The sequence below is a fragment of the Mobula hypostoma genome, chromosome 6 (assembly GCF_963921235.1).
Source record: "Mobula hypostoma chromosome 6, sMobHyp1.1, whole genome shotgun sequence".
NCBI classification, from domain to species: Eukaryota; Metazoa; Chordata; class Chondrichthyes; order Myliobatiformes; family Myliobatidae; genus Mobula; species Mobula hypostoma.
Window position 1 is genome coordinate 67,913,753 of NC_086102.1, and position 22,371 is coordinate 67,936,123.

Sequence of the window (22,371 nt, forward strand, 5' to 3'; positions counted from 1 at the left end):
TCTGCCCCAGACTGCAGTGAAGGCTAAGTCCATGGGTATATTTAAAGCGGAAGTTGATCGTTTCCTGATCAGTCAGAGCATCAAAGGATATGGCGAGAAGGCACATGTATGAGATTGAGTGGGATCCAGGATCAGTCATGATGGAATAGTGGAGAAGACTCAATGGACTGAATGGCCTAATTTGGCTCTTATGTCTTATGGTCTTATAGTCTTAACACATTAAATAATTTTCATGTGATTGAAGTAAAAAAAAATTGTCATAGAGATAGCTAAACGTCCTACAATACTTGACCATCAGACTTCCCACTTCCATTTCTGATAGTATTCTGCATATGTTAATAATTTCTTGGCTGCACCTGCTCCAGTTATTTCCCATCTCTACCTCACAGCCTTGAGTGGGGGGTAAATTAATATGTAGTGTTTGAAATATTTATGAAAATTTGTCATCCAGGTTCTTGTCATGTTAATGTTCAGAAGTAACTGCAAGTTGTCAGCGAGTGGGTGGTGTAGGAGGAAGTGCTTCCACTGTGAAATCAATTTACAGAACAGTTAAATACAATCTATGTGTAGCCATATGGCAGCAGAATGTTGCTGTATCTGTTCTAAGCCAGAAGTAAGTGTTAATTGTGTGATTGTCAGCAGAGGAGATGTGTTATAATATTACGTAGTGACTGAATCAGATGAAGAATGGGAGTGAAAGATTAAAACTGCTGCTAAGAATGTTGCTGACCACTTCATGCGAAGTTTTGCTGAGAGAAATTAACAAGTGAAAGTAGCATTCAGTGTCCTGGTCAATTGCTTAGTCATATCTTATTTTCATCACCTATTCAATACCAAATAATAATAAAGAGAATTGGAAATGGTCAGCAGATCTGGCAGCATCTGTAGACAGAAAATCAGATTTAATGTTTCAGTCAATTTTCATTTATCATAACTCTCCACAGCTACTGATGGAACCTGCTATTTCCAGTATTTTCTGTTTTTAATTTCAGTTTTCAACAATGGCAATCTTTTTCTCTTTTATTTATCCATTAAGCACTCATTGAAAATGCTAATCCACCAAGTCTTTGGTACAGAGTAAGGGGCATCAGAAACCAACTCTTACTAAGATGTTTAAATATGGTTTATTTTAGTACTACCTATATGACTATTTCATAGGTGTCAAATTAATAACGTATCTTCGGTGCTGCATGCACATGCACAATTGGATAGGCATCATATCTGACTTCCTTAATATCACCCTTGTGAAATCCTCACCAACAACATCCTAAGGGTTATCTTTGATCAGAAATTCAACCGAACGAAGTACACAAATAGGTGGCTTCAGGAGCAAGTCAGAGGCTGGGTTTTCTATGGCAGGAGAACCAGTCCATGACCCCCTAAAGCCTTAGTAACATATACAAAGTAGGAACTCAACAGAATACATACACTCCACGTACTTGCATTAGTGCACCACTATCAACTTTTTTGAACAATCTAGGTCAAAGCAGCCCACTTGCCTGACTGTCCATCATCTACCACCCCCCCACTTACCTCTGATGTTCCCTGCCTGCAGTGAGTGTTAGCTGCAAAATGCTAATCCAGACTACTGCAACAGCTCCTCCTAAACTCACAACTTCTAGCACAGACAAAGACCAGGCAACGGATGTATGGGAATACCTTCACCTTCATATTTCCTCTAGGTTGTACACAATCATGACAGAACTAAATAACATATAAAACTTGTTCTTCATCTTTTGCTATGTCTAAATTCTGGAACTTCATGCCCTACAGCACTGGAAAGTGTCTTCACCAGAAGTACAACAGTCATTCAAGAAAGCCGATCAACACCTTCTCAAGGGCAATTAGTGGTTGGGGCAATAAATGCTGGCAAATGCCCAGTCCCTAAAAATCCACATATATAGCAAGTTTAATAATCATAAGTATGCTATTTACTGCTATAATAGGATAAACAAATGACAATTCAAATACACATTCTCCTGTAATACAAGAAATTTGTCATCACAGCTGTTCATATGCATTGTCTAAATATTATTCTACTCACTTGCAAGAGAGTGGGTATCATGAGATGACTATTTGTTCTTGCACCACAAATTGCTCTGCCATCTTATGTAACTAAAATGGCTTTGTTTTCAAAGCGACTTATTCTACTATTTACTGCAGTTCTGCAGATAGTGTTTGAAAGTGGTCATCCTCAAGATGTTATTCGCATGTGACAGAGAGGAGAAAGAACTTACATCTGGCATGCGGCTATTCTGTGGAATCATATTGGACATTTCATCTTTGTCCCCACTGAGCAATGGTTCAATGCTAGAAAAGTTACTCGAAACTTCATGGAAGAATCTGAACAGACGTGGATTGCTACAGCTTTCAGTGATAGCAAGTTGCATATCTTTTATGTTACAATCAAGGCACTTACACCATCTCATTATTGGTATAAGGAAAACTAATGCAGTTCCTCCTGAAAGGAAGAATGAAAGATTACCCAGAAGTGAAAAGTACAATAATGAAAAATCAGCATGGATTGCAAACGGGAGAAGATTACTTGACCAGCCTAACTGAGTTTTGTGAGGAAATAACAGAGAAACTATGGTAACATATGGTGACTATAATTTGCCTAGATTTTCACTAAGTTTGTTGATATGCTTAACCCATAATAAATAACTGAATGTCAGGGTATGTTGAACCAGGGCATAAGTAAGAGAATTAATCGCCAATTGGCTTCTAGATTTAAAGTGGAGAGTGAAAGTAATGAATGGTTATTGAAAAAAGTGATCATTTTTTTGAATTATTTTATCTTTGAAATCAAAAACATTTCTGAAGTTGCATATAATACCAATTTTTGATGTGCTGGAGTTTGGTATGGAAACACCAATGCCCTTGAATGGAAAATCCTACAATAAGTAGTGGATGCGGCCCAGTCCATCATGGGCAAAGCCCTCCCCTTTATTGAACACATCTACATGAAACACTGTCGGAGGAAAGTAGCACCCATCATCAGGGACCCCCACTACCTTGGACGTGCTCTCTTCTCACTGCTGCCATCAGGAAGAACATACTGGAGCATCAGGACTCACACCACCAGGTCCAGCAGCAGATATTACCCACCAACCATCAGACTCTTGAACCAAAGGGGATAACTTCACTCAACTTCACTTGTCCCATCACTGAAGTGTTCCCACAACCTATGGAGATCACTTACAGGGATTGTTTGTCTGATGGTCTCAATATTTTTTTTTCTTTTTGTATTTGCACAGTTTCTTGTCTTTTGCACTTTAGTTGGACACTCAAGTTGGTGTGGATTTTCATTGATACTGTTACGGTTATTATTCTATAGATTATTGAGTATGCCCACAAGAAAATCAATCTCAGGGTTGTATACAGTGACATATATGTACGTTAATAAATTTACTTTGAACTTTGATTTTAAACCATCCTCTGCATCTGCTGCTATCCATGTAATGAAATTACACACTCTAAGAATAACAAACCAGCATCAGACTTCCAGCTGAGTACAGTAATTGAGATGTGGTAAAGCTCCTATGCACCTACTCCCTACGTCTTCTTGGTTTAGGCGAGTTCCTGAGAAAACATTGAAGATTTGATGCAAATACTTAGCAGCAATGCTGGAGGTAATGAATGTTTAAAATGGTGCATCCAATCTTAACATAATCGTTGGAAATTAAGGACACAGAATGAAGCAATTCAACACAAATAAGAGCTATTCAGCTCTTGGTCCTTAGTCCTGCAAGTTTCAGAGTATCCCATAGATTTTTTAAGTATGTTCAGGTTTCAGTCTTGGTAAGTTCCATTCCCCCACTATTCTGAGTGAAAATGATTTTCCTCAATTCCTGTGAAATCCTTTGATTCACTGGAATCTTTGTCCCACGCTTAATAACTTCTCCACTAAAGCAAATTAATCCTTCCTATTGACCTTATTTTAAGTCTCCTCAGCCTCCCTTCTTTTGAAGAAAATAGACTCAGCCTCAGCAATGTTTTCTCTTTACTACCTACACCTTGTCCACTGCCTGCACCTTCTGTTTCTGACACTCTATACTCTGTGTCCTGACATTTGCTTTCCTCTCGTACTAAATAGGTGTATTTGTGTATGGAATAACCTGTTTGGATGATGTGTAAATATTTTCATTGCATCTCGGTACATGTGACCAATAAATCAACAATTAACAAAATTTCTCTAGCCTTGGCCACATCATCACAGGTTCTTTCAGATATTGTCTCTTTTTGTGGCTTGCGGCATATCGGGTAACATTTTTTTGCTGCTTCCATAGTACTTTGACTTTTTTTTTATGAGGCCGAGTTGTTAGCTCAATGCTCAAGCCAGCATGGATGCAAAGCGTGCAAGGAGCCGGCAGGATTCGAACATGGAAACATTTGCCTCAACGTCACGTGCTGATACCATTACACCACTGGCCGACCAAGGTTCCTTCTGTACCCACCCCCTATCACCCAAAGCTTTCACATACTTGTGGCATTGTGATGACAAAATCTGTGTGCAGTACCATAACAGTGGGATCAAGTGGTGTTTTATGTAGTTCAGTCTCATGCTCCTGATTTAGGATATTGATGCCACCACATCTTGAATATTGTGAGCAATTTTGATCATTGTACAATAGGAAGCTAGAGACAATGAAGAAACATTTACAAAGATGGTACTGGGACTGGAGGACTTTAGTTATGAAGAAAGACTAAATAGGCTGGGTCTGGTTTCCCTGGAATTGATGAAGCTTGATGGTGACCATGCTAAGGTTTATAAACCCATGAGGGACATACTGTAGATAAAGTGGATGGTAACAGTCTTTTATCCAGGGTAGATGATTTTAAAACAAGAAGGTGTGAGGTTAAAGAGAGAGGGTAAACATGCAAAGGGAGCCTGAAAGGGAAGATTTTCAATGAGGGTGCTGGGTATTTGGCCCCAGCTGACAGAGGAAGTGGAGGAAATGAATACAATCATAGCATTTAACAGCACAGATCTGCAATACACACAAAAATGGTGGAGGAACTCAGCAGGCCAGGCAGCATCTATGGAAAAGAGTACAAAAGAGTCCTGATGAAGGGTCTCAGCCCGAAATGTCGACTGTGCTCTTTTCCATAGATGCTGCCTGGACTGCTGAGTTCCTCCAGCATTTTGTGTGTGTTGACAACATTCAAAAGACATTTTTACAGGTTAACGGAAACATGAGGAAATCTGCAGATGCTGGAATTTCAAGCAACATGCATAAAAGTTAACACAAAATAATCTGCAGATGCTGTTGTCAAAGGAACACTCACAATGCGCTGAAGGAACTCAGCAGGTCAGTCAGCATCAGTTGAAAAGATTAGTCGACGTTTCGGGCCTGACGAAGGGTTTCGGCCCGAAACGTCGACTAATCTTTTCAACACATAAAAGTTGCTGGTGAACGTAGCAGGCCAGGCAGCATCCCTAGGAAGAGGTACAGTCGACATTTTGGGCCGAGACCGGGTCCTGACGAAGGGTCTCGGCCCGTTCCTAGAGATGCTACCTGGCCTGCTGCATTCACCAGCAACCTTTGTGTGTTTTTTTACAGGTTAATTGATAGGAAAGTTTAGAGAGATATGAACCAAATGCAGGTGAATGAGATGAGTAAAGGAAACACAAGCTGGACCAAATGGGTTTAAGGAGTTTAGCAGGATAACACAAGGTGCTTAGTCTCCTCAGAAACCAGTGTGACAACGTGATAGGTAGATGGAGCTTAGAAAAATAGAGGGCTATGGGTAAGCCTAGGTAGTTCTAAGGTAAGGACATGTTCGGCACAGCTTTGTGGGCCAAAGGGCCTGTATTGCGCTGTAGGTTTTCTATGTTTCTATGTTGTATTATACTGCCTGTCCAAACTTTGCACCAGGAACAGCCTCTTGCATGTTGCATCTCCACAGTAATCCTTTCTCTAATTGGTGGTACTGTACCTCCAGTTCTTGTTGTTGCTGGAGCTGGTGAAAGTTATGTGATACTTGACACTGCTGGAGCTGTTCCTGATTCTGTTTGTTTTTTTGTCCTCAGCTTAATGCAGCATATGAGTAGTACTCATGCGGATCTGAAAGATCAGAGCTCCAAAGTGAAGATTAATGTTACTGTCAAAGTAACATTTCAGCAAAAGTAGTAGGATCAAATAAGCAGGTAGAAAGGTGGCTTTGAGATGTGAGAATTTTACTGACAGATTTTCCTGTCAAGTGATCAGCTCCAACAATTTCAGAGTCTTTCATCACATTCAGAGCTTTTGATTTAAGCAGCAAGTTCTGGAAAGCCAAGGAAACAGCAGCTTTAATTGAAGCAATTGTCCCAGTGGAACTTTCCAGATACAGCCTATAATACTGGATGTAAATGAGTTAGAGTCAAATTTCCATTGTTGATTTTTCCAGATTTTATCTGTCCATTGTCCCCCCAGAACTGCTTGGATCCCACTCACTAGCTACAAAGCATTATAATTTTTCCTAGCATGTGCAAAAACTTTCATTCAACAGATATATATTGCATTCCTTGTTTTTAAAATAAATTCCAAACTTCTAAATAACATAGAAAGAGGGAAATTTTATTTGCAATTAAGAAGCATTTGTTGATTTGACAAATTTCACAGATAGCTGCTATAGATTTTTCTTCAGGCTTCTTGGTTTCAGCTTGCTCTAATTCTTTATCTTACTACATACAAGACTCTTGAAGAGTCTGGAGTTGCCTAGGGCCTCACCATTGAGGAGCTGGCCAGAATAGGAGCATATTGGTACTGGGAAATCTATAAAAATTAATAAAGACTTTTTAGAACCAAGTACTTAGAGCCGGGGCTCCCAACCTGGCATCAACAGACCGCTTGCTTAATGGCATTGAGCTCATAGCATAAACAGGTTGGGAACCCCTGACCAAGAGGTTTGCTACTGATCACAAAATCTGCATTAGCAAATTTCAGATCTGCTGATAAAAATAACTTCACCATTTTAAAGAAATACTGTCTCCCAATATACAGTATTTTGTAACTTTTCTTATCTTACCTTCCAATACTTTTACCAACAATGCTTGGAGTGAATCTAGCCACATAGACAGCAACTTCTTTCGGTTTAAGTACCAAACAATTGTCTCCTGCAATTCCATCTCCATTCAGCATAATGTCAAGTGCCAAAGGTTCATTAACAGGATTACTTATCATAATCTTCACATCAATAGAATCCTAGGTATGGAATTAACACATTGTTATTTTGAGCACTTCACAAACCTGGAAAAATGCTATATATTAACATATTATTTAGCAACTAATTTCTACAAATTGAAAGGGCAGATAATTCAAACTTAATCTACCAGAGTGATTTAGATGAAATCTAACAACTGTGATGTGTCAAATATTAGTTAATAATAGAGATCTGAAATAATAATTAATCAGACAGTAAAACTAAATGGTATGACACAACTGACATGATTTAGTTAGCACTGTTGGCATTTTTTCATTCAATGAACTAGATACAATAATTTCAGAGAAAGAATTATTAATGAACTGAACTGAGAAACTTATTGGATTTGGTGTGGACAATTAGGATATTTAAATTGGATAGTACAAGATTTGCAAGTTAACAGTCAGTTAGCTGTCAGGCAGTTCTTCTCCTTATGGTTGTTTGCTGAAGCAATTTACCAAATTGTGTAGATTAGAGCAGATTAATGCATGAGCCACTGCTACATTTGAATCCCCACATAAAGCTTACCAGAACACAGAAAAACTGCATGCTGCTACCAGGTCATAATGTTGAAGCATTTAAAAATATTCAAAGCTATGACTAGAAACTAGAGTTGTTTCAACATTTCAATTGACACCAAGTTTTTACATATTTACCATCTTTTTTATCGTGCATTTTACTACAAGTTGGTATTTTTATGAATCGGATAAAATCGAATCGATATGAATCGAATATTGGGGGGAGGGGAGAGGGGAAGGAGGAGGGGGAGGGGGAGGAGGGGGGAGGAGGAGGGGGGAGGAGGAGGGGGGAGGGGGAGGGGGAGGAGGAGGGGGAGGAGGAGGGGGGAGGGGGGAAGAGGAGGGGGGAGGGGGGAGAGGGACAGGATAAAGTGAGAAATTTATTTTACTGCATTAAAGAGGGCTCCAAAACATTCTTGGAAGCCAAACAATCACAATTTACTTAACATGCAAAACAATGTGTTAAAATGGGACAACAAAAGTTCTTGGGGTTGAAGAATGTTTTGAATTATCAGTTGCAATGGATAGTTAGCTTTACGATGTTACAAACTATGGTTTTCTGGAACTTGTTTCATTGCCTGTACAAGTGGGAAAGAAAATGCGTTACTTCTAAAAAAAATTGATTCCGGCTTTCATCTCTAATACTTGTCTTTTCCAGAAGGTAGCATGATCAGAGTTGTGTTGATAGTGTAAATGATGGCTTCACTGATCAACTGAGGAAGGTTAGAACAATAGAAATAACGTCACAACCCCCGGAGAAAAGAAATTTCTATTCATTTCTATCATAAATGAAAAATATATTATCTCAAAACTACGTTCCCTTGCTCCAGACACCCCTACTTGGGAATGCCATCCTCTTTGCATCATAGGTGGACTCTGTCGTATAGACACAAATCAAAACATAAGGTTTGTAGGGAAATGCATAATTACTGACCCTACAACTACATTTCAACACTGGCCATCAGATCAAACTAACTTTTTGCGATATGCGCGGCAAATCTATTCAATGAAATAAATAAAGAAATAATAGTTGCGTATAAAAGACTGAAAGTGATAATGTCATTAGATTTAAACCTGCTGCCTACGTACTCTCTCTCTCTCTCTCTCACTCCTCTCTCTACCTCCCTCTCTTCTTCCTATCTCTCCACTGTACCAAATATCCTCTCAACCTCTCTATCTCTCTTTCCCTCTACCTCTTCCTCTCTCCAACTCTACTTCTTTCTCCACCTCTACCTCTCTCTCCACCTCTACCTCTATCTACCTCTCCCTATCTCTACCCCCTCTCTCTCTACCTCCAGCTCTACCTTTCCCTTTCCCTCTATCTCTACCTCCCTCTCCCTCTCTCCCTCTCCTTCTACCACCCTCTCCATCTCTTTATCCCCCTCTCTACACCTCCAACTTTGCTCCCCAGCTCTCTACCCATCTGCTCTCTACCCCCTCCACCTCTGAACCCCCCTGCCCTCTACCCCTCCACCTCTGAACCCCCCTGCTCTCTACCCCTCCACTTCTGAACCCCTCTGCTCTCTACCCCTCCACCTCTGAACCCCCCCTGCTCTCTACCCCCTCCACCAATGAATCCCCTTGGCTCTCTACCCCCTGCAACTCTGAACCCCCTGCTCTCTACCCCCTCTACCTCTGAACCCCCGGTCTCTATCCCCTCCATATCTGAACCCCCGCTCTCTACCCCCTCCACCTCTGATCCTCTTGTTTCTCTCTCTCCCCCCCCCCGCTACCCCTATCTCTCCCTCTCTTGCTACCCCCGGGTCTCTCTCTCTCTCTCACTGCCTCCATCTCTCCCTCTCTTGCTACCCCCTTTTTTCTCTAACCCCCCTCTCTCTACACCCACCCTTCTCTCTGTACCCCCTCTCTACCCCTCCTTCTCTCTCTATAGCCCCTCTCTCCCTCTACACCCGTTTCTCTCTCTCTCTCTCTCTCTCTACACTCCCCCTCTCTCTATACCCCTCTCCCTCTCTACTCCCCTCTCTCTCTAACCCCCTTCTCTCTCTAAATTCCCCCTCTCTCTAACCCCCCACCTCTGTTTTCACTTTGACATGATAGAGTCTTTTTCCGTTGATCAGTGCCAAATACCCAAATTAAATCCACTTGTGATTCAATGTTGTTAAACAATAAAACATCAAAACTTCCAAGGGGGAGGGGATGAATACTTTTGATAAGCACTATTTATGCTCTATATCCCGTTGTATTCTTTGTCGGTCTTCTACGCTATCCACAACACCACCAATTGTTGTGTCATCTGCGAACTTATCAACCTACCATCTACATTTTCATCCAGGTCATTTATGTACATAACAGCAGAGATCCCAGTACAGATCTCTGGGGAACACCACTAATCATAGACCTTCAGACCTCCAGCTAGAATAAGTCCTTTCAATGACTGCCCTCTGTCCTCTATTGGCAAGCCATTTCTGACTTTTCACCATGGATCCCATACACCTTAATCTTTTGAATGAGCCTTCCATGAGGGACCTCATCAAATGCCTTACTAAAATCCATGTAGACAACAACTACAGCTCTAACTTTATCAATCACCCACCCTCGTCAACTCGTCAAAAGACTCAATCAAGTTAGTAAGACATGACTTGCCCCACAGAAAGCCATGCTGGCTCTCCCTAATTAGACCATGGTTTTCAAAATGCTCATAAATACGATCATCTCCAGTAACTTCCTTACTACAGGTGTGCAACTCACTGGTCTATAGTTTCCAGGATTATCCCTGGAACAATATTAGCTACTTATCAGTCCTCCAGAACCTCACCTGTGGCAAGACAAGATATGAAGGTATTGGTCTCTCTATCCTCCTTTTCCTTGATATATACTGATGTAAAGTATTCATTAAGGACCTCACCCACATCCTCCACATCCAAATAAATGTTCCCCCTTTATCCTTGAGTGGTCCTTTCATTTGCTTAGGTATCCTCTTGCTCTTGTTGTATGTATAGAATGCCTTGGGATTGTCTTTAATCCTACTTGCCAAGAATTTTTCATGGCACTAGAACATACCTGTTCTGTACTCTGTGTAGGTGGTCTTTAAACACCCTCCACATGTCAGATGAGGACTTGCCCAAAAACAACTGTCCCAATTAACTCTCCCTAATTCTTGCCTGATGCTCTCGTAATCTGCCCTGCTCCAATTTAATACTCTCCACAAGGTCCATACTTATCCTTATCTAGAGCTATCTTAAAACTTGAGTTGTGGTCACTGTTCCCTAACAGTTCACCCACAGAAAGGTTGGTCACTTGACCGGGCTTATTATCCAACACCAGATGCAATATACTTCCTTTCCTTGTTGGACTATCTATAGTCCATATTGATTTAAGAAACCCTCCTGGGTGCATCTAACAAACTCTGCCCCAGCTAAACCTCTTATATTCAGAAGGTCTCAGTTTATATTAGGGAAGTTGAAGTTTGTGACTACAATTCTATAGTTTTAACCTCTCCATAATCTGCCTGCATATTTGTTACTCAGTGTCCCAGTGGCTGTTAGGGGAGTCTATAGTAAAATCCTATCACACTTCCTATTTTTTAGTTCTACTAATACAGACTTAGCAGATGAGCCCTCCATTATGTCTCCTCTGTGTGCAGCTGTGATATTGTCCCTGATTAGTAGTGCAACTCCTCCACCTTTTTGCCTCCCTATCTTTTCTAAAACATCAAAACCCTGGGGCAGTAAGAACCCATTTCTGTCCCTCTCTCAACAAAGGCTCTGCAATTAGCACAACATCATAGTTCCATGTAACAATCCATGCTCTAAGTTCATCACCTTTACCCATAATACTCCTAGCATTAATACACACACTTCAAACTATCTGTCCCATTGTAACTATTACTTCGCTCCTGTCTGTTTTCATTGTCTTTGATTATCTACCTTCCTGTCCATGCCGCACCCCCCCCCACCCCCCCGCCATCTGACCTGGTGCTCTGGTTCCCTTCTGCTGTCAAACTACAAACCACATTTCCAGAAAAGTTGGGATATTTTCCAAAATGCAATAAAAACAAAAATCTATGATCTGTTAATTCACGTGAACCTTTATTTAACTGACAAAAGTACAAAGAAAAGATTTTCAATAGTTTTACTGACCAACTTAATTGTATTTTGTAAACATACACAAATTTAGAATTTGATGGCTGCAACACACTCAACAAAAGTTGGAACAGAGGCATGTTTACCATTGTGTTACATCACCTTTCCTTTTAATAACACTTTTTAATCGTTTTGGAACTGAGGATACTAATTGTAGTAGATTTGCAATTGGAAATTTTGTCCATTCTTGCTTGATATAAGACTTCAGCTGCTCAACAGTCCGTGGTCTCCGTTGTCTGATTCTCCTCTTCATGATGCGCCATACATTTTCAATAGGAGATAGATCTGGACTGGCAGCAGGCCAGTCAAGCACACGTACTCTGTGTCTACAAAGCCATGCTGTTGTAGCCCGTGCAGAATGTGGTCTGGCATTGTCCTGCTGAAATAAGCATGGACGTCCCGGGGAGAGACGTCGCCTTGATGGCAACATATGTCTCTCTAAAATCCTAACATACGCCTCAGAGTCAATGGTACCTTCACATACATGCAACTCACCCATGCCGTGGGCACTGATGCACCCCCATACCATCACAGATGCTGGCTTTTGCACCTTTTGCTGATAACAATCTGGATGGTCGTTTTCATCTTTGGCACGGAGAACTCGACGCCTGTTTTTTCCGAAAACTAGCTGAAATGTGGACTCATCTGACCACAGCACACGGTTCCACAGTCTTTCAGTCCATCTGAGATGAGCTCGGGCCCAGAGAACTCGCCGGTGTTTCTGCATAGAGTTGATGTATGGCTTCCTCCTTGTGTAATACAGTTTCAAGTTACATTTCTGGATGCAGCGACAGACCGTGTTGAGTGACAAAGATTTTCAGAAGTACTCCCGAGCCCAGGTGGCTATAATTGCCACAGTAGCATGACAGTTTCTTAGGCAGTGCCGCCTGAGGGCTCAAAGATCACGTGCATTCAACAGTGGTTTCCGACCTTGCCCTTTACGCACTGAGATGTCTCTGAATTCTCTGAATCTTTTCACAATATTATGTACTGTAGATGTTGAAAGACCTAAATTCTCTGCAATCTTGCATTGAGAAATGTTCCTTTTGAACTGACTAACAATTCGCTCACGAATTTTGGCACAAAGGGGTGAGCCACGACCCATCCTTGCTTGCAAAGACTGACCCTTTGATGGACGCTACTTTTATACCCAGTCATGATACCTCACCTGCTACCAATTAGCCCACTTAATGTGGAGTCTTCCAAACCAGTGTTACATGAATATTCTGTGCACTTTTCAATCTTATTTTAACTCTGTCCCAACTTTTGTTGAGTGTGTTGCAGCCATCGAATTCTAAATTTGTGTATATTTACAAAATACAATTAAGTTGGTCAGTAAAACTATTGAAAATCTTTTCTTTATACTTTTGTCAGTTAAGTAAAGGTTTACGTGAATTAACATATCACAGATTTTTGTTTTTATTGCATTTTGGAAAATATCCCAACTTTTCCGGAAATGGGCTTTTCTGAAAATGTAGTTTGTTTGGCAGAGGGATAGGAAACTAGTAAATTGGCATATGTGGGTACATAACATCTTCTATTATTAGGGAAAGAAAGTCTGAGATCTGCAGTTCCAAAATGTTAGTGAGATATTTTTTGTGGGAATGTATGACTTTCAAAAGATGTTTTTATGAAAAAACATAAAAAATCCCTATTTTGGAAGAAAAGTGAAAAGAATAGATGTCAAAACACTCTTCCATTTAGAATCAACTATTTCAGTCCTCTTCCAACAAGCCTCTCATTTCTGTTTTCATTTTTAAGCTCATCCCCGTATTATTCGATCCTACACTGAATTTATCATTACCATTCTATCTTGTTGAATTAATTGAACAGTGCCTCAAATTTTAATCTTTAAATCTAAATCTCATTTTTGCTGCATCTCTACCATAATAGCAGTGCCGCAAGACCTGAGAGACTGCAACATTGTCACCCTATATAAGAACAAAGGGAACAGAAGCGACTGTGACAACTACAGGGGAATCTCCTTGCTGAGCATTGTTGGGAAGGACTTCGCCCGCATGGTCCTGAACAGACTGCAGAAAAATAGCCGAAAGGGTAATATCCCAGGTCAGTGCGGTTTCAGGTCAAAGCGCTCCACAATCGACATGATCTTCTCCCTTCGACAGCTACAAGAGAAATGCAGAGAGCAAAGACAACCACTCTATGTCGCTTTCATTGACCTCACAAAGGCCTTCGACCCTGTGAGCAGAGATGGCCTGTTCAAAATCCTTGCCAGGATTGGTTGTCCCCCGAGGATCCTCAGGATAGTTCAGGCATTCCACACAGACATGAAGGGCGTCGTTCAGATTGATGGCTCTTCTTCAGAGGCCTTCAACATCTGCAGCGGGGTGAAGCAGGGCTGTGTGCTTGCCCCCACCCTGTTCGGCATCTTCTTCGCAGTCAAGTTGAAGCATGCCTTTGGAACATCAATTTATGATGTCTACCTCCATACCAGATCGGATGGGAGGCTGTTTAGTCTGTCCTGGATGAGGGCGAAAACCAAAGTTCATGAAATACTCATCAGGGACATGTTGTCTGCAGACAACGCGGTACTGGCAACACACTCTGAAGAGCAATTGCAACACCTCATGGACAGCTTCTCAAGAGCCTGCCAGGACTTCAGCTTGACTATCATTTTGAAGAAGATCAACATATTGGACCAAGGCGTTGAGTACCCCCCACCATTACCATCAACAACTACGAGCCGGAGGTAATTCACGGGTTTACATACCTTGGCTCCACCATCATGGACAGTCTCTCCCTAGACCCCCAGATCAACAGATGGATCAGACGAGCAGCCTCAACATTCACCAGGCTGACAAAGAGAGTCTGAGAGAACAGAAAGCTGACGATGCACACCAAAGTTGCAGTCTACAGGGCCTGCGTCCTCAGCACACTGCTTTATGGCAGCGAGACCTGGAGCCTCTACTGCAGACAAGAGCGGCGTCTCAACGCCTTCCACCTTCACAGCCTGAGACGCATCCTGGACATCAAGTGGATTGACCGAGTCACCAACAATGAGTTCCTGGCCCGTGCCCAGATACCCAGCCTCTTCACCCTGCTACAACAACGCCATCTCCGCTGGCTGGGCCACGTACACCACATGTCAGACGGGAAGATCCCGAAAGACCTGCTGTACGGGGAACTGGCCTCCAGCAAGAGAGCTCAAGGGCGGCCCCATCTTCATTTCAAAGATGTCTGCGAGAGAGACATGAAGTCACTGAACATGAACGTTGAGAGGTGGGAGGACATTGCAAGTGATCGTTCTCGCTGGAGGCTGGAACTACGCAGAGGTCTAAAAAGAAACTGAGGCTTGCTGCTGAAGAGAAGTGCACTCGCCAAAAAAGCAGCACCAAGACAACACTGGAGGACAGCACCTTCAAGTACAGTCACTACAGCCAAGACTGTCACTCCCGCGTGGGCCTCTACAACCACAACAGATGCTGCTCTACCAACACAGACTGAAGCAAGACTTTCCAGGCACAAATCCATGGTCTCATGAGACTAACGGATGCCACACCATAATACCCTCATCCCAAATAGCTGAAATTAACTGCATGGCATTTTCCTCTGTTGTATCTAACTTTTCTTTGCTCTTTTGCATCAATAATAGCCACATCATTCCCTCCAAAACTCGGGTTTCAAAATTTCCTCACCAAAACTTTGTGTGTTTGACTTCATGTTCTCCTTTTAGTACCCTCTATAAAATCTCTTTAATTTATCTTCTATTCTTATTCACTGTTCCATTTCTTATTTAAGTTTTCCTTTGTTCTTACATGTTTCTTTCTGTCAAAAGGTGCTTTAAAAACTCATTGCTGAAACGTTTTTTCTACTTTTTCCAGATATTAGCTGACATGCTCTGCATTGCCAGATTTTTTTGGTTTTAATAATTACATGAATAGTTCACCCACCAGAAACTTCCTGCATTAAATTCAGCTATTACAGAGAGATATATAACTAGAATGAAAATATTTGGCTTGATCTGCTGCTGGAAGCAAAAAAGAACTGTGCAGTGAAATCCCATTGATTTAAAAGCATTGGATTACACAGAGTTTAACTGAAGGAAATGGATTTAACGCTGCCACAAGGAAATTGAGTTAATGATTTCAAAGTTGTTAATATTATTCAAAAGGTATTTTTTCACCATGAAGTACATGAATCTGGAGAAGGATGTAAAATATAGAAATTATAAGGATGACATTAACATACTTGTGATAAAGTGGTTCAAAATTACATACTACAATCAACTTTTTTTTCTTGGAAACATATTGAAACGTATTATACTAATGAGCAAAATTACTTTATCATTTCTGATAAAATAGCCATTGCTTACCAAAATACAACACTTTTAAGAATATAATTGATCATAAAAATATTCAGAAATTCTAACGTCAGCATCCTTCTTTCTGATTCAGTTATAATGAATTTTTATGTTGCTACACTTCCTTATTTTCCTTATACATCACTGATTCACTTCCAGTTAACTAACAAGCAAAAGTTAAGAGTCCATGGAGTTGCAAATTTATAAGATTGCTAACCTTGCATTTTATCATCTGCTGTATTCTAGAAAAGTCCATTCAGAAAGGGGACTTGAGGAAAATAAACATGATAAAGTTTCTTGTGAACAAAGGTTAATTTTACAAATCAATGCGCTGCTGACAGTGTAATAATATTGCAATATCATCACAATGATGAAAATTTCATCGTAGATTGGTAGCAGCACAAGAAAATGCCACTTAGCTTTTTTTGTCTGTACAACTCTCCACGAGAGCAACACATTAGTTCAACTCCCTAGTCTTTTCTCTATAGCCTTGCACTTGTTTTTGCCTTATATTTACCCAATTTCTACTTCAAATCCACAATGGAGTCTGCTTCTATCACATCCATGAACAGTGTACCTCAGATTCCAACCATATGTTGCATAAAGGTGTTCCTTGCATTTCTCTTTGTTAATTTCCCCAATACTTTGTGACTTATGAGGACGATGGTGCCTAATAGCGACTCCTTTGCTTGCATCTTTGGAAACAGCTCTATTTCTATCTTTAATGTCTCTATTTTTCCCTTCCAGGGTTCTTTTGAAGACCCTGACCTGAAGTTACACGCTGACTTCGGTTCTTTGCAGAAATGGGACCCATTTTCGGGGTCTCACGACTAGCCTTTCTTCCCATTTGCCAAGGATACGGCCTAGAAGATTAGCACGCCTTCAGAGTGCCAGTTTTATGTGGCTCTGGAGGAGACTGGAGTCGAGGTCAGTGCCACCACAGAAAACTGGTGTGTCGTGGGAGACGGAAGATCAAAAGCAGTGAGCTGGCTGCTGGCTGTGTGCCCAGACACCCAAGTTCTTTGGGCACAGAGCTCTGAAGAAGTGACACAATGGACTTCAACACTGTAAATCTGCAAGTTGTTTTGTTATGTACCCCCTCTCGCTGTGAAACAGGGCACCTCTTTTTCCCTTATTAGGGAGAGAGAGAGAGCCTGTGGTATGTTGAATTACCGGGTGAACGTGTAGTCTTTGGGCTATTGCAAGTCTATGTCTTTATCGATGCTTTGCTGCACACTTGAGTGCTCGGTGGGGCTGCTAATGCTTTTTTGCTGGTGGGGGAGGGGGTTGTCACTTTGATGCTTATGCATGGGTGGGGGAGCTTTGGTGTTCTAACATTTAACTGTCATTCATTCCTCTGTTTTCATGGATGTTTGCGAAGAAAAAGAATTTCAGAATGTATATTGTATACATTTCTCTGATATTAAATGTACCTATTGAAACCTATTGAATTCTCATCCTCAAGCATCCTATCAAAGGAAGCTACTTCTCTCAATCTAGTCTGCTCATAATCCTTATTATTTCAAATTCTTCTACCAAATCTTCCTATGCCTTTTCTAATTCAAAAATAAAAACTTTTGAAAAAAAGGCCTTTTCCTTATAAATATAGTCTTTTATCCTAGGAACCATTCACTTACAGCCTGTATCCGATCTAAAATGTTCACATTCCACCAGTAATGTAGTGGCCAGAAATTGGAACTGGAATTCGCATTGTTTTACTATTGTCACATGTACCGAGATACAATAAGAAGCTTGTCTTATCGACTGTTCATACAGATCAAATCATTACACAATGACACAATACTCCAGATAAGGCTGTATCCAAGTTTTATAAAGGTTCAACTTGATTTCACCTATGTTCCTATTGATAAAACACAAAATTATGACACACATACCTTATTAACCCTACCATTTTCATTGCTTTTTTCATATATACCCCCTATCCCTTCTTTGAGAACAGCATCATTTATTCCAGCGGTCCCCAACCACCCGGCCGCGGACCGGTACCGGGCCGCAAAGCATGTGCAACTGGGCCGCGAGGAAGCAATATGATTTGGCGATAGGAGTCAGTTGCACCTTTCCTCATTCCCTGTCACGTCCACCGTTGAGCTTGAACGCATGCGAGGTCATTACCCGCGCGTCATCCATGACAGCGCAGGAAGGAGATCAACTCCTCGAGCTTGCAAATGATGACGGGCTGGAAAGTATGTTTGACATAACATTTCTGCCGGCATTCCGGATCAAAGTCAAGGCTAAATATCCTGAGATAGCCACGAAAGCACTGAAAACATTGTTTCCATTTCCAACATATCTCTGCAATGAATGCAACGAAAACTGAATTGTGGAATAGACTGGACACAAGGAACCCCATTCGAGTATCGCTGTCTCCCATCACCCCTCGATCGGACCGTCTTGTTGCAGGAAAACAAGCCCAGGGCTCCCAGATTCAGCGATATTGGTGTGATGCAATGATTTTATATATTGTTACGTACCCCGTAACTGGGTTGCCAAACCAGCAGAAATGGACCACTCAGTTGGAGTCTGGATTATTGGAACTAAGGAAGTTTTATTAAAGAAATAAGCAACACAGTACTCTAATAGTAAGGATATAAATGCAACAGGTTAGCAATGAGTAAACACACATGTACACAGAACTAGGTCAATCAAGCTCTATCACAGTCTAGGGGTAAGATGATCAATCACAAGTGACAGAGTTCAGTTTAGTTCAGTTCGCAGTAATCGCCGTCGTGCTGTTGGAGAGAGAGAGAGAACAAATGAATATGCAAATCGGATTCCAAACAGACCTTCGATATTCCTCGCAGTTAGCTTTCGGGCGAGCCCTTTGTAATGTCTTCTGAGGTCACCGACTGTGACCCCTCCGTTCCAGACACGATCGTTCTTCAGCGGTGAACCCGGCACCCAGGCAAGGGCAGACACACACCAGGTTCCCGCCGACCGTATCTTTCCACCCTGTGCATCTATGGTTGGACCCGCGACCAGACCTCCAAAACTCCCACCGACTTGTGGGGGCGCACCGCTTCCAGGGTCTCGTTACCTCGGGGTGTGTGTGTGGTGTCTGTTGCCTTAGCGAACCTGTCCCTTTTTATCCCCCCTGTTGGGGTATCGCCTGTCCATCAGACTTCAAACAGTTCAGGGTTCAAAGCAGCCCGTCTGACAGTACTCAGACCGATGTCTCCTTCTATTAAACTCTCTCTCGTTTCCTCATTAATATTTCCAAATGCTGCTCCATTGTCTTACTTATCTCTCTCTCCTGAAGACAGGTGGCAGATCAACTGATGATCCCACTTGTGATAGCACAGGACAGTTAACACCTTAGTCTATGTGTACTTTTGTAACCCTCTTTTGTCACAATATTCATACGGGGAAAATATGTGCTGCGTGTTTAATATCCAAATATTACTTAAAATGTTATGATGCTATTGACTTATATAACCATATAACAATTACAGCATGGAAACAGGCCATCTCGGCCCTTCTAGTCCATGCCGAACGCTACTCTCGCCTAGTCCCACCGACCTGCACTCAGCCCATAACCCTCCATTTCTTTCCTGTCCATATAGCTATCCAATTTTCCTTTAAATGATAATATTGGACCTGCCTCTACCACTTCTACTGGAAGTTCGTTCAACACTTACTTCAAGCTCCCCTGATAATTGACTTATCACTATATTCAGGCGAGGAAAATATACGCTGTGTGTTTAATATTAGATTCGTTAGATAAACCCTTTTAGAAAGGAAATTGAGTGTATTAGCCACTTATATCCGATATTCCGGTCGTGATTAACACCCCCTCCCCCCCCCCAAACAGATTCGCCAAAAACGATTTGTAGAAAAAACTGTACACGCATGCGCGCTGGTGCCCGCGCAAGGCTTCATGGTCATTGTAGTCTTTCTTGGGGTAAACCCAGCATATTTGACAGCTACTCTCGTCCCTTGGCAACCCTACCCCGCCTCCCCCCCCCCCGGTCGGTCAGTCCACAAGAATATTGTCAATATGAAACTGGTCCGCTGTGCAAAAATGGTTGGGGTCCCCTGATTTATTCTATATAGTATCGGTACACATATTTCACAACAAAGTACGTAATTAGTTCATATTTCTCAAGCACTCAATGTCCTATGATTTCTGAAAATTGGTAAATTGTTCTATCATTGTCAATTGTTCTGAGGTACAGTGAAAATCTTGTCTTCCATACCATTCATACAGATTAATTTATTTCAACAGTCCCTTGAGATAATACAAGATAAAACAATAAGCAAGTGCAGAACAAAATAGTGCAGTTACAGAAAAGTGTAATGAGGTGGACAATAAGGTGCAAGGTCATAATGAGGTAGTTTGCAAGGTCAAGTAAGATTCCATCTTATTGTACTATAGGACAATTCAATAGTCTTATTAAAACAGCTCATAAAATTTGTCATTGAGCCTGATGGTATGCACCCTCAGGTATTGGACCTGCTGCCCAATGGGAGCAGAAGACAAGGGAATGTCTGGAGCGGGTGAGGTCATTCATTATGTTGACTGTTTTACCAAAGGCAGCAAGAAGTGTAGATGGAGTCCATGGAGGGGTTCCTTTACTGGTTTCCATCACGTGATGAGCTGTGTCCACAAATTGTTGCAGTTTCTTGTGGTCATGGGCAGAGCCATGATGCATCTGGATGGGTTGCTTTCTAGGCTGCATCAATAAAAATTGGTGGTCAAGGGGGACTTTACAAATTTATTTAGTGTCTTGAGGAAGTAGAGGTGTTGGTGAGCTCTTCTGGCCATGGAGTCTACATGGTTGGACCAGTAGAGACTACTGGTGACATTCACTCCTAGCAACTTGAAATTCTCAATCCTCTCGGCCTCAACACCATTAATGTAAACAGAAGCATGCATACCACCCCACTTCCTGAAGTCAACGATCAGCTCTGTTCTGCTACCATTGAGGGAAAGTCTACTGTTATGACACCATGACATGAGGCTGTCTATCTCCTTCCTGTACAGCCCACTACAGTGGTAGTATCCACAAACTTGTAGATGGAGTTGGAATAGAATTTGACCACATAGTCATGAGTGTATAGGAATTAGAAGGTTGAGGATGCCAGTAAGGATAAAGTTGTTGCTGCCTATTTTTATTGATTGCAGTCTCTTATCAGGAAGTCAAGGCTCCATTTCCAAAGGGTGATATTGAGTTTGGTCCAGGAATTTGTAGATGAATTTGCTAGGAATTACGGTATTGAAAAGAAAGCTGTAGTCAATAAACAAAAGTCTAATGTGGGTGATTTCACTGTCCAGCTACTCCAGATTGTAGGGGCAGGGAGATGACATCTGCTATGGAACTGTTTTGCTGGTAGGCAAATCATAGTGGGTTGAAGTGCTCTAGAAGGCTGGACCATGACCGGCCTCTCAAAGCACTTCATGACGGTAGATGTCAGAGCCACAAGATGGTAGTCATGAAGGCACATTACCTCATTTTTCTTAAGAACTGGGATGACTGTGGTCTTCTTAAAGTAGGTGGGAACCTCAAACTGAAGCAGGGAGAGGTTAAGAATGTCTGCAAACACCCCCGCCAGCTGATCTGAACAAGCAGATTGTCAGCATGTGGGAAATAATTCATCTATTCTTTGCTTATTATGGTATACAGTAAAATAATAAGCCAAAATAAATAATTTATGTGTGGAAATCCAATCACAAACAAGAGAAAATCTGCAGATGCTGGAAATCCAAGCAACACACACTAAGTGCTGGAAGAGCTCAGCAGGCCAGGCAGCATCTATGGAAAAGAGTACAATCAACATTTCAGGCAGAAACCCTTTGGCAGGACTGGATCTCGGCCTGAAATGTTGACTGTACTCTTTTCCATAGATGCTGCCTGGCCTGTTGAGTTCCTCCAGCATTTTGTCAATTTATGTGTGAAGGCTGGTTCACTTTAACACCTAATGTCTCTTAAGCTATTTCCATATGCATTTTACCTTGACTCATGAGGCCAGCTCTAATTTGAAAACTGTAAGCCCTTCATTCTTTCCCCACTTCTGGAGGAAGGGTCACTGATCCAAAATGTTAGCTGGTTTTATCTTTCCATGGATGCTGCTTGACTGGCTGAATTCTTCCAACATTTTTGTTTATGCTTCAGTTTCCAGCATCTGCAGTTCTACTTGTTTTCCACCACATTATACAATCTCCTATTGAAATGAACTTGCATGAGTCATCTCCCGAGAGAATATTGTAATAAGGGAAACAAAA

At 41.6% G+C, this 22,371-nt stretch overlaps 1 protein-coding gene across 1 annotated transcript in view; it reads right to left on the minus strand.

Annotated features, from left to right (window-relative positions):
• The window catches only part of LOC134348078 (cilia- and flagella-associated protein 47-like), a 712,768-nt gene that overhangs the window by 200,789 nt on the left and 489,608 nt on the right, over positions 1–22,371 (minus strand). Inside the window, exon 52 of the mRNA XM_063050919.1 lies at positions 7,015–7,190. Within this exon, the coding sequence (XP_062906989.1) occupies positions 7,015–7,190 (176 nt within the window). The remainder of the gene's footprint in view (positions 1–7,014; positions 7,191–22,371) is intronic.